This window comes from Cebus imitator, unplaced genomic scaffold (assembly GCF_001604975.1).
Source record: "Cebus imitator isolate Cc_AM_T3 unplaced genomic scaffold, Cebus_imitator-1.0 Scaffold42, whole genome shotgun sequence".
NCBI lineage: Eukaryota > Metazoa > Chordata > Mammalia > Primates > Cebidae > Cebus > Cebus imitator.
In genome coordinates this window covers 17,771,854-17,784,210 of record NW_016107357.1, presented here as the reverse complement: position 1 = coordinate 17,784,210, position 12,357 = coordinate 17,771,854, and the positions used below count along the sequence as shown (strand labels likewise).

Genomic DNA, 12,357 nt, shown 5'->3' with positions numbered 1-12,357 from the left:
GAATGCAGTGGTATGATCTTGGTTCACTGCAGCCTCTGCCTCCCAAGTTCAGGGTTGAAGTGATTCTTAAGCCTCAGCCTCCTGAATATGTGGGATTACAGGCACACGCCACCATGCCTGGCTAATTTGTGTATTTTTAGTAGAGAAGGCGTTTCACCTGTTGGCCAGGCTGGTTTCAAACTCCTGACCTCAAGTGACCCGCTGGCCTTGGCCTCCCAAAGTGCTGTAATTACAGGTGTGAGCCACCACACCCAGCCCAATTTGCTACTTTTAAGTCTTTTTTTTTTTTTGAGACGGTTTCGCTCTTGTTTCCCAGGCTGGAGTGCAATGGCGCGATCTCGGCTCACTGCAACCTCCGCGTCCTAGGTTCAGGCAATTCTCCTGCCTCAGCCTCCTGAGTAGCTGGGATTACAGGCACGCGCCACCACGCCCAGCTGATTTTTTTTTGTATTTTTAGTAGAGACGGGGTTTCACCATGTTGACCAGGATGGTCTCGATCTCTTGACCTTGTGATCCACCCACCTTGGCCTCCCAAAGTGCTAGGATTACAGGTCTTATCACCACTGTGCCCAGCCTATAGGACTTCTAATAGGTAATACTCATGTGCATTTAAGTAAAACTTGCATACATATAAATATAGATAAACATGATTACTGGAGTTAAATAATATATCTAAAGGGTAAATATAGAAAATAAACAAGGAGAATAAACCAAAGCTTACTTAAAATTTAATTTTTGAAAAAGCTGATGCATGATTAAGGTCAGTTAAGCATAAGAGAAGGAAAGAACATTGTGTTTATTTATGGCATTTCTCAGGGGACCACAAGGAAGAGACATTGTTAAAAGCAGATGTTAGATAACTCAGAAAAATATTGCAAATTTGTGATGAGTTTGTAATGAGGAGGATATCTAAAAGAGAAAAACATCAATGCAGAATTAACAAAGAGGTTCTAGACTACATTTCCCAAGGGAAACAAGTAATCTCATCTGGAAATAAGTATTGCACATATCACCTAGATTTGAGTTACATTTGGCCAAGATAAAGTGAACAGGACAGGATTTACCTTCCCTCTGAAACAACTCAAAAAACGGACAAAGTATAATGAGGGGTGGGAGGGTGGGGGGTAACCAAAACAGCACGAAAACTTTCAAGACACTGGATAGCAATGAATAAAGGACAGGAATGCCTGAGGGACGAGAAACAAATCAGCAGAGTCCTACAGCTGCCTCGGTTTACAGCCTAGGAGAACTTCCAGGCCATGGAGCAGGCAGGGAATCTGGGCATGGCCCGACAGTCTCCATGAGCTGAAGGGACACTGTTGAGAGTCTGGGGAGACCAAGATTGCTACAATTCACAGGACACAGAGAGGAGATGGCTGCACAAGAGGGAACCCTGGAGATCCACAGAAGGTCCCTGCCAAATATTCAGCAGAACACACATGACAACATCATGAGAAAACTACTCAAGGCAGGGAACAGAATCACCAGAAAGGATTAGAGGGAACAACAACTAGTCATCACACAGGACCTGAAACAGTACCTGCCCCAGCAGCCAGACTGGGGAACTTTACAATGCATGAGGCACTGGATAGAGTATTCAGAGGGCCTTGCCTCAGTAGTGGGGAAGAATTTGTCCTCAACGCTGCTTTTCCCACTCAGAAAACTCTAAAAGCAAGATCCAAATGAATCAAAATGTAACTTAACTGGATCCCAGGAAAAAGCTCAAGCATATTTACAGGAATACAAAAAGAGCCAGCATCTAACAAATTCACAATGTCTGATAATTAAACAATAATAAGCAGGCATATAAAGAACTATGAAATACACTCATTGATAGGGAGTGAAATTAGTCAACCAAAAGAAAAAAAAAACTGTCGATCTAGAATGCTGTACAGAACAAAAATATCACTTAAAATGAAAGCAAAGAACACACTGCCAGTTGTACAAAATCATAAAGAGTCTATCTCCAGCAGACTTGCATGATAAGAAATGTTGGCCAGGCGCAGTGGCTCACACCTGTAATCCCAGCACTTTAAGAGGCCAAGGTGGGTGGATCACGAGGGCAGGAGTTTGAGATCAGCCTGGCCAAGATGGTGAAACCCTGTCTCTACTAAAAATACAAAAATTAGCCAGGCACAGTGGAGGGCACCTGTAGTCCCAGCTACTGGGGAGGCTGAGGCAGGAGAATCACTTGAACCTGGGAGGCGGAGGCTGCAGTGAGCTGAGATCGCACCACTGTTCTCTACGCTGAGTGACAGAGAGAGACTGTGTCTCAGAAAAGGGGAGGGAAAGGGGAAGGGGGAGAAACGTTAAAAGAGTCCTTCAGGCAGAAGAAAACAATACCTGAAGGAAATCCGGATCCACACAAAAAAATAAAGAGCACTAGAAATGATAACTATATGTGCAAATATAGATGTTTTTGTTATTTAAATCTCTTTGAAAACTAATTGACTTTAAAATGATAAAATATAGTGTGGAATTAATAACATCTATAAATGTAAAATGTATGACAAAGTGCAAAAACTGCCAGGGAAGTATGCTATTGTAATGTTCTTACACTATTTATAGAGAGAAAAAATATCAATTAAAGGTAGACTCAAATTAAAGATATATGCTATAAGCCGTAAGTAACCACTAAAATACAAATAAAGTATTACAGCTAATCAACTAATAAAAATGAGGTAAGATGAAATACCAGAAAATACTCAACTAATCCAAAAGAAGGAAGAAAAGGGAAGAAATGGGACAATGACAACCCATTGTCATTTTCTGTAACCCACCTGCTCTCATTCCCCCATGCAAGGGTGGTGGTGATGGTGGTGGTGGTGGTGGGGTGTGTGTGTGCATGGGCACGTGTGTGTGTGTGTGTGTGTGTGCGCATGTGTGCGTGTATCTCTTCTTTATCCTACTACTAGATGGGACAAATATAAAAGAAATAGCAAAAAGACAGATTTAAGCTTACTATATCCATAATCATATTAACGTAAATGGGTTAAACAATGCAATTTAAAAGCAGGCATTATCAAATTGGATAAAAAAGCAAGACCCAACTACCTATTGCCTAAAAAAATGCACTTTAAATATAAAGATACAAACAGGTTAAATGTTATAGGATGCTAATACCAAAGGAAAAAGAAAACTAGAGTGGCTATGTTCATATTGCACAAAGTATATGTCATAGCAAAGAATATTACCAGAGTTAAGGAAGGTAATTTCAGAATGATAAAGAGGTCAGTTCATCAAAAGAATAAAATCCTAAACATGTATGAACCTAATAACAGAGCTTCAAAATGCATAAAGAAAAAGTGAAAAACAGCAAGGAGACACAGAAATATCCACTATTACAGCCAGACATTTTTCAATACCTTTCTCTCTATAATTAGTAGAACAATGAGACAGAAAAACAGTAAGAAAATTAAAGATCTAAATAATACTATCAGCTAACTAGAAAAAATTCACACTTTTGAACACTCTCCTTTTGAACAAGAGGAGAATGCATTCTTTTCAAGTTCCAAGATAAAGTTTACCAAATAAAGTTTATTCTAAGCCATAAAACAAGTCTTAATAAATTTAAAAGCAATCAATCTCATGAAGTACATTCTCTGACCATAACGGCAGTAAATTAGAAATTAGTAACAGAAAAATATTCAGGAAATCTCCAAATATTTGGAAAGTAAAAAAAACCACTGGTCAAAGAAGTCATCAAAGTGGAAACTGAAAGAAAACATATCAAGGCCAGATGTGGTGGCTCATGCTTATAATCCCAGCAATTTGGGAGGCCAAAGTGGGCAGATCACTTGACGTCAGGGGTTCGAGACCAGTCTGTGCAACATGGTGAAACCACGTCTCTACTAAAAATAAAAAAAATTAGTCAGGTGCTACTTGGGAGGCTGAGATAAGAAAATTGCTTAAACTTGGGAGACAGAGGTTGCATTAAGCTGAGATAATGCCATTGCACTCCAGCCTAGGCAACAGAAAGAGAGGGAGACTGAGGAGTAGAAAGAGGAGAGGGAGGGAGGGAAGAAGGTATGAAGGAAGGAAAGGAGGGAGAGAGAGAGGGAGGGAAGGGAGGAGAGAGAGATGCAGGGAAGGAGAAAGAAAGAGAGGAAGGGAAGGAGAGAGAGGGAGGAAGAGAGAGAGAAGAAAGAAAGGGAAAGAGAGAGAAGGAAGGAAAGAAGGAGGGAGGGAGGGAGGGAGGGAAGGAGGGGAGGGGAGAAAAATGAGTGAGGTATCATTAAAAACAGAAATATACAACACTAAATGTTTATGTCAACAAAGGTCTCAAATTAATGATATCAGCATTCATCTTATAAAGCTAGAAAAAAAGGAGAGCAAGGTAAGAAGAAAGAACATAGAAAAATGAGACTGGGAATCAGAAAATATTTTCATAGTTAATAGGGGTTAATATAACCATCCTATTTTATCATGATAGGTATAGCAAATGAATTTCACTCAAATAGCTCAGACAAAAAATAATTTTCAAGATGTAATAGAGCAGCAAGTGTATAATCCAACTTTTTTACCAAAGAATCCAAATTTCTCATACTTGGTACTCTACCTAATCAGAAAAGTAATTGTTAAACTTTAAAATTATTTTTCCAAAGAGCTGATGTGCTAAAGTAAACCACATTCAAGATGAATTTTGGTATTTCATCCAGCATAAAAAAATGTCACTTATGGTGTACTATCGCTACACTACATCTAAACACTGAAAGAGTAACTTCCCCAAAAAACAATTTTCAAAACAAAGATCCAATGTTGGTCTGGTATTAAATTAACTTACCAAATGGAATCTCTGTAGTGCCACTGAATACTCGACAGAAGTCAAATTGAATAATAAAAAAGTCCCTCATATTTGAAGAAGTCAGTACTGACTAAATATAAAATTGATCATTTCAAAGATTTATGATTAATTCACTCAATCCCTATCATAGAATTAATCAGCTCCAGTAAAGAAAAACTAGTGGGAAGAATAAGATACAAAAAGGTTAATTTTGTTTCCAAAATAAGTTTTAATTTCCAAGTGGAACTTCTTGACTAATTTTATACTGCATTAAAATGTAATACAATTTTTATTATAATAAATACTATATAAAAATACAAGAATGGGAATAACACTGAAACGTAATACAAGTAATAAAAAATACAAAAATGTGGTGCTTACCCCATCCAAGTCAAGCTTTACTCCATCGGATAAGCCTCGGAGTTTAGATGAGGCAGAGAAATGGGCTAAACACAAAGTGTGTGGCCAAAGGCTGGGCCCATTTTTTGGTGACATACATGCACAAACACATATACACACAGTGTGGATGGTTTATAAAAGAAGCAGAAAATAATCTAATCTTGAGGAGAGAAGATTTGTTTTATGCTGTAAAGCCAAAAAAATAATTTACTGATTCAAGTACTACAAAAATCCTTCAAAATTCTTTTCCAAACCAATAAACTGGTGAAAAGGTTTGCAATTAATGATGACAGGAAATGAATATCTCTAAACATAACAGAAGCTCAGAACAGCTTAACAGAAAATATTAACAAATGGTAGGATTAAGCCCATCTTTCTTTGTTGAAGAAAGATGGTCAACAAAAAGTTCCCCCATCAAATTAGTAAAGTTTAAAGAGACAAATGAAATCTCCCACAAGTCAGAGCATATATTGGTATAATGTTACCAGAAATCGCGTTGGCCACAAGTTTAATTTGGTTTGTAAATGTTGGGAGAAGCAGCAAAGGAGAAAGGCCATACAGAGTGCCTACATAAATTGGTTATGAGTAACATATAAACAAGGAACAACAAACTGCGGAAGGCCGCAGGAGGCCTCTGAGGAGGAAGGCCCCCCATGCTTCATGTTCCGGTGCAGGGTGACCTAGGCTCTGTCACCATAAACATTGTGCTCAAGGACGTAAAACCCCTTTGTAGCAGTATGATGTAGCCAAATTCGTAGGCTCCTTGCAAGGCCCTGTTCCACCAGCTGCACACACATAATAGGCTAAAGATAACCACATATTCCTGTTTTGTGAAACTCCTGAAACTGCTGCTGTTATCAGTCTTTAGAATGACACACCCGTTCCAGCTCACTGATTCACTCCACCATCACGTCACCCACTCCCCACCATCACTCCACCCCTACCCTATAGATCAAAGTGATTGTAACCAATAAATAGTGTGAGAGATCAGAGCTTGGGGCCTTCACTGCCTCCAGTGACAAGGGATGCCCCCCACCAGTCCCACTTAAACTCTTAACCTTTTTCTCATTTCTTTGTCGCCACTGAACTCGGGGTACCCACAGGTGACGTGGGGGCTGGTTCCCTACAGTAGATATGCAATTATTGCAATTGTTAAGTGGAAAAACAGTTCTTATGAGAATTGCTTTTTAAAAATACATGTCAAAACTCACCAAATATGTAGGATTCACTGCCCTCATTGAAAAAGGAACTAAATAGGTCCAGTGCAAGGAAGAATGGTCATAAAATAATCCTAATCTATACCTATCAATCACAAATTACACATCTAATTTCTGAAAACATACTCTTTTTTAAAGTTTATTTAAAAGAAAAACATTAAATCATCTAATTAACACTTCCTAATGTTTCTGCTGACTTACCAAACACTATGAGATTTATTGCCAACATAGCATACTTTTGAATTTTCTACTTGCATATCCAATAAAGAAATGAAAATGAAGTGTCAAACAACTAAGCCTACAAAAGAAAAGTACCTTATAAATCTATTGAAAAGGAAGACTGTGCTCCGGATAACTCTTGCTGTGCGTGATTCTTCATGCTGAGATCTTGATAAATTTATGCCATCATCCATGTGGCCTTCATGGTGCATAATAGCCTGTAAGAAAGCAAAAATAAGGCCCTTACTCTCAACATCTCTTTTCCAAACTAGAGTTAGGGAGATGTGTACTCAAACAGCTGAGCCATAACAACAGGTAGAATCAAAAGGTAGTTAGAGGGGACTGTGAAGTTGTTCAGTTCAGATAAAATCATATGCACAGGTCCCTATACAAATTAGCCATTCCATATATTAATTTAGTTATTAATTTTTGAGATGGGACCTTGCTATGTTGCCCAGGATGGTATTGAACTCCTGAGCTTCAGTGATCCTTCTCCCTCTTCCTCCTGAATAGCTAGAATTACAAGCACACATCACCATGCTCAGCTCAGATATCATTTTAAAGAATTACTCAAAAAATGCGATGAGTTGAGTAAAATAGCAGAGCCTTTTCACATATCTACACTGAGTGACTGATCCACAGCCTAAGCAAACTTGGTTCAAAGCAGCAAAGGACACCTGCATTGGCACACCTATCATACAGTAGTTCTGAACATAGACTAGTTAATCAATAAGTACTGAACAATGCCTATACATCCTCTAAATTATAAAAATGTAAACACATATTTCATTTCTTTTGATAGTGTTTTGCTGTTGTTTTTGAACTTTCTATGAAACTATAATATTAGGAAAGAGAAATGCAAAAATCTTTAAAAAAAAAAAAAACAGTTCAATGATTTTCACAGGTAAACATCCCTGTATGACCAACACCCAACTCAAGAAAGAAAACATTATGGTATCTTAAAATCCTCCTTAGTGCTCCCTTCCTATCCCTAGCCTTCACAATGTGCACCACCTTGCAGACTTTTCACAGCATAGATCAGTTGTGTACTATATATAAGTAGAACCATTTGTTCCCATTTGTGCTTGTCTTCATTCAACATTTATAGCAAGGTAATTTAATAAACCTACCCAGGTGTACTGAACAAAATTTAGTAACTGGAACTATAACTATAAATTATCTAGAAAGCAGTGTTATGAGGAAACTCCTTATATAAAAAATCAGTGAGACACAGATACATCTATATTCAACAGCAATACTATAGCCCTAAGTGCCCTCATTAATACAGAAAAATGACAAAAATGAAGGAACTTGCTGCTCATTTTCGTATCCTAAAAAAAAAAGAGCAAAGAAAGTTGAAAAGTAGAACTAATGAAGATTAAGTGAAGATAAACTAGAAGTCAAATAAAGTACTAGAAAAGATGAATAAACTCAAAATTTGATTCTTTGCAATGATAAAATTCTCACAAAACAGGCTAAAGATAAAACAGAAAGCAAAAACACAGAGAATGGGAAATTATAATAACACAATACTGTGTGCAACTCCATGGCAAAACCAATAATCAGCCAACCAAACAAAACCAATACACAAAACTGAGTGTTCCAGGGGAATAGGATAGATTCTTAGAAAAATAAGACTGATCAAAAGGAATCCAACTCTATTTGACCAGTTTCTTCTGAAAAAGATTGAAAAGATAATTTAAGATCCAATATTTAAAAGACCTATGACCAGATGGTTTCACAGGTCACCTGTGATAAAGCTTCAAAGAACAGCTTCATTTCATGACAGACTGGTCTAGACCAAGGATTGGCAAACCACAGCATATCACACATTTCTGTATAGCCCATGAGCTGAGAAGGGCTTTTACATTTTTAAGTGGTTGAAAAAAAGACCAGAGTAAAATGATGTTTCATGACACAGAAAAATCAATAAACACAAAACTTGTATAAAATTCAATGTCCATAAAGAGAAATTAACTTCCTCCATGAATATACATGTAATAATTCTGAATAAAATATTAATTAATTAAATCTAGCAGAATTTCAAAAGAATCATACATTATATTCAAGTAGGATTTACTCTGTGAATATAAGGACTCCTTAATAATCAGAAAGGTCTGGTAGCTTAGCTATTTTTATCTACAAGTTAAAGGACACGATGCATGATTTTTATCTGCTTTAATTAATAAGATTCAGTAATCATTGCTATTTTTTAAAAGCTAAGTGAAACCGGAATAGCAGGAGGCTACTTAAACATAAAAACAATTTCAACTGTCCTCAGGATGCAAGTCACAACTTCTATAAAATAGAAGTGGAAATTCACAATGGGAAAATATGCTGAGATAATAAACCAGCAGACCAGATGAAAGAACAGCAAGCTGAGATAAAAAGGTGAGCTGGGTGAGATAAGGACAAGAAAAAAAAAAACCATGAAAACTAAAATTTTAAAGGCACAGAAAGGGCTTACGAACAGAATAGCACCAAAGAAAAAATGAGTACTTTGGTAGACACACTTGAGAAGCGAAGTGTAGACAAAAGGTCAGGGAGAACACTGAGAGGAAAGACAGGCAGCATGGAGTGGAGGAACCTGCCATGTTCCTGAGCAAGAAACTAGCAAAACTAAAATGGCACAAAAACAGAAACCAAAGACATGGTTGGAAAAGCATACTCACATACCCAACTTGTTCCAAACATCCATAAAAGTTTTCCAATAACTCAAGTGTATGTTTTAAAAATTTAATTAAAGTTAAACAAAACTAAAATTTTGTTCATCTAGTTCAGTTATATACAAATACCAAATTGCCACATGTGTCTAGCAGTTACTGATTTGGACAGCATAGCCTTATAACTAACTTCAAGTTCATGGGACATACCGAGAGCATAGGCAATGAGGAAAAAAAGTCAGACATATCCAGAATATGAGGCATTCTATGACTGGCACGGATTTTTTAAAAAACCCAATGGCACAGGAAAAAAATAAGCTGAAAATCTGTTCTAGATGAAAAGAGACTGAATTTTGATTGCATCCTGAGTAATAAACTATAAAAGATATTATTGGGCCAAGAGAATAAATATGAATATAAACAGGATAGTCAATGATGTAATAGAATTACCATAATGGTATGGAATGGTACTGTGGATGTTTGAATGCATACACACACAGAGAAAGAAAAGGAAGACAGGAGGAAAGGAAAGCAAATCTGGCTAACTATAATAATTGTTGACACTCATTCAAGGGTATATGGATGTTCATTGGTTTAGTCTTTTAACTTTTTCTAATATGTGAAATATTCTTAAGTAAAATATTCAGAAAAAAAGAAAAAGATAATCTGTTAAATCTAGTAACAGAACCATGGATAACCATGAAAAAACATCATTATTCAAAAAAAAAATTGCTTTAAAGCCAAATAAACCTGTCACAATTTCAACAAAACATTCGCTGTTCACCTTGAGAATGCTAACCCATCTCATCATGGCTCATAATTCTGCAACGCTAATGCAGTTGAAGACCAAGTAAGCAGGTGCATGGGCAATCTATCAACTCAGCTGTAACTCTACATCCTTGAAAATACGTGTTTTATTCAAGAAACATTTATTGAGCACCTACTTGGTTCCAGGACTCTGCTAGATACTGAAAATACATAAATCAAAGACTTGGTTCCAATCTCAGAGCCTGGTAACGAAGACAGAATGAGTCACAATTACATACCTTTATATCTTCCTTCCCTTTCTGACCCCCACCCCCTCCTTAGATTGTGTTTGGTTTAACCTCTGTGTTGTTGGTGTCTGGGGACATCAAAAAGTAGCTTAAGCAATTGGAACTCAAACATAGAACAATATGGATAAATATTAGAGACCTTTTGCTCCAGCACTTTGGGAGGCTGAGGCGGGCAGATCACAAGGTCAAGAGATGGAGACCATCCTGGCCAACATGGTGAAACCCCGTCTCTACTAGAAAATACAAAAATTAGCTGGGTGTGGTGGCGCGTGCCTGTAGTCCCAGCTACTTGGGAGGCTGAGGCAAGAGAACTGCTTGAACCCAGGAGGCAGAGACTGCAGTGAGCTGAGATTGCACCACTGCACTCCAGCCTGGCACCTGGTGACAGAGCAAGACTCTATTTCAAAAAAAAAAAAAAAAAAAAAGACCTTTTGCTGAGCAAAAGGAGGCATATACAAAAGGGTACATACTATAGAATTTCATTTATATAAAATCCAACATCAGCTAAAACAGAAAAAGATCACAAGAGCAGTTGCCCCTGGGGGAAAGGGAGCGGGACTAATCTAGAAAGGAATGCTGGGAAACTTCTTGGAAATTAGATGTGTTCCACATGGAGATAAGCTTGTGGGTCACACCAGTGTATCTCTACAGCTAAATGTTTACATCTTGATGTAAACAAATATTACCTCTAAAATTTGAAAATAAGTAATAGTAATAATCTAGTGACACATAGCATAGGATTGGAGGTGTAATGGAAATCACAGTAAGAAAGCATTGAAAATGTTGAATGGTGGAGACTCAGGGGTTCATTATACTATTGGTTATTTTGTATAAACTTAAATTATTATGGGAAGTGGAAAAGTTCCTTTTTAAAGTTTCCTTTCTTGTTAAAGAATAAGTATGCTAGTAACTCTTTGTTAAGCCCTATCCTATGTAGCTGTTAGACAGACCATGCTTACAGGCACATAGTACATCTTATGTCCTCATACTTTAGCCAAAATATCTGTGCTGGACGTGCTCACAGGCATGTCCCAGCTCTCCATTGCTTTTACCTGTTTAGAGAAGTTTTAAGTTTAAACCAATCAGGTTTCTGTTTAAATTGTGAGGTCTGGCTCCAGCCAATGGAAATCAGTCACAGCAGTAAGGACAACCCCAAATGCATAAGGAATAAATTTGTGTGTTTTCCTTTGTTCATTGTACTCTGTGGCACAATGGTTAGTGAGGGTACCCTTCCTGCAGTCCAGAAAGTAAAAACTGCATTGCTAAAAGATCCTTTGTCTCAGTGAAAATTGTCCTTTGCGGCACCAAGCCTCTATTTCCAACAATTATCTATAATAAAATGTTTTAAAACTGGCCACCTTCAGTTGCAAGAAATAGGGAGTGCTTCACAAATATTGAATACATGCATGTACACTTAAATTTATGAGCCTAAAAAACAGGGATCATGTCATTGTAATGATGATATAGGTCTTGCAGGAGAATTGCCTGCTGATCTCTATCCCAAGCTCCAAGGAAGGTTGTACAGGGATGTACTCAAGCCAAACGCTATCGCTGCAACATCAGCCTCCACCTTCACTAGAATCAGCACTGATCGCTCTAAACAGATCACAGGAACAGTGATCTTAGTTACTGGAATGGGAGTATAGATTTTGATTAATAAATCTGTTGAAAAGAAAAAGGTCTGTATCATTAAAGTCTTCCTTTCCAAGGCCTCACATTTCCAGAAATAATATGTGTTGTATTTGGTTCTCTGCACTGCGCTACATATCATGTGTAAGAACATGAACAATCTAGTATGATGTACTCTGTCAGGGGAGTCGCAAATTTGGGCGGGAGGGGGCCAGGGTGGTGAGAGAAAGAGAGATATACAGCCTACTAAATAAAATAGCACAAGAAATGTGTGTATAAAATGGAATGAGTTAGAGATGAATATTATGAGAACTCAAAGGAGGGAGTAGCTGATAAGCTGATAGAGTCAGGAAGAACTTCTAAAATGATAAATAGCTTTAATCCCTGGATGA

The 12,357-nt window shown here is 37.5% G+C and overlaps 1 protein-coding gene across 1 annotated transcript in view; it reads right to left on the bottom strand.

The window, feature by feature from the left end:
• RYR2 (ryanodine receptor 2) overlaps nucleotides 1–12,357 on the bottom strand; it is a 787,527-nt gene that overhangs the window by 381,313 nt on the left and 393,857 nt on the right. The window contains exons 13-14 of the mRNA XM_037737814.1: nucleotides 11,326–11,388; nucleotides 6,715–6,836 (exon numbers count right to left, since the gene is read on the bottom strand). Coding sequence (XP_037593742.1) covers nucleotides 6,715–6,836; nucleotides 11,326–11,388 — 185 coding nt within the window. The remainder of the gene's footprint in view (nucleotides 1–6,714; nucleotides 6,837–11,325; nucleotides 11,389–12,357) is intronic.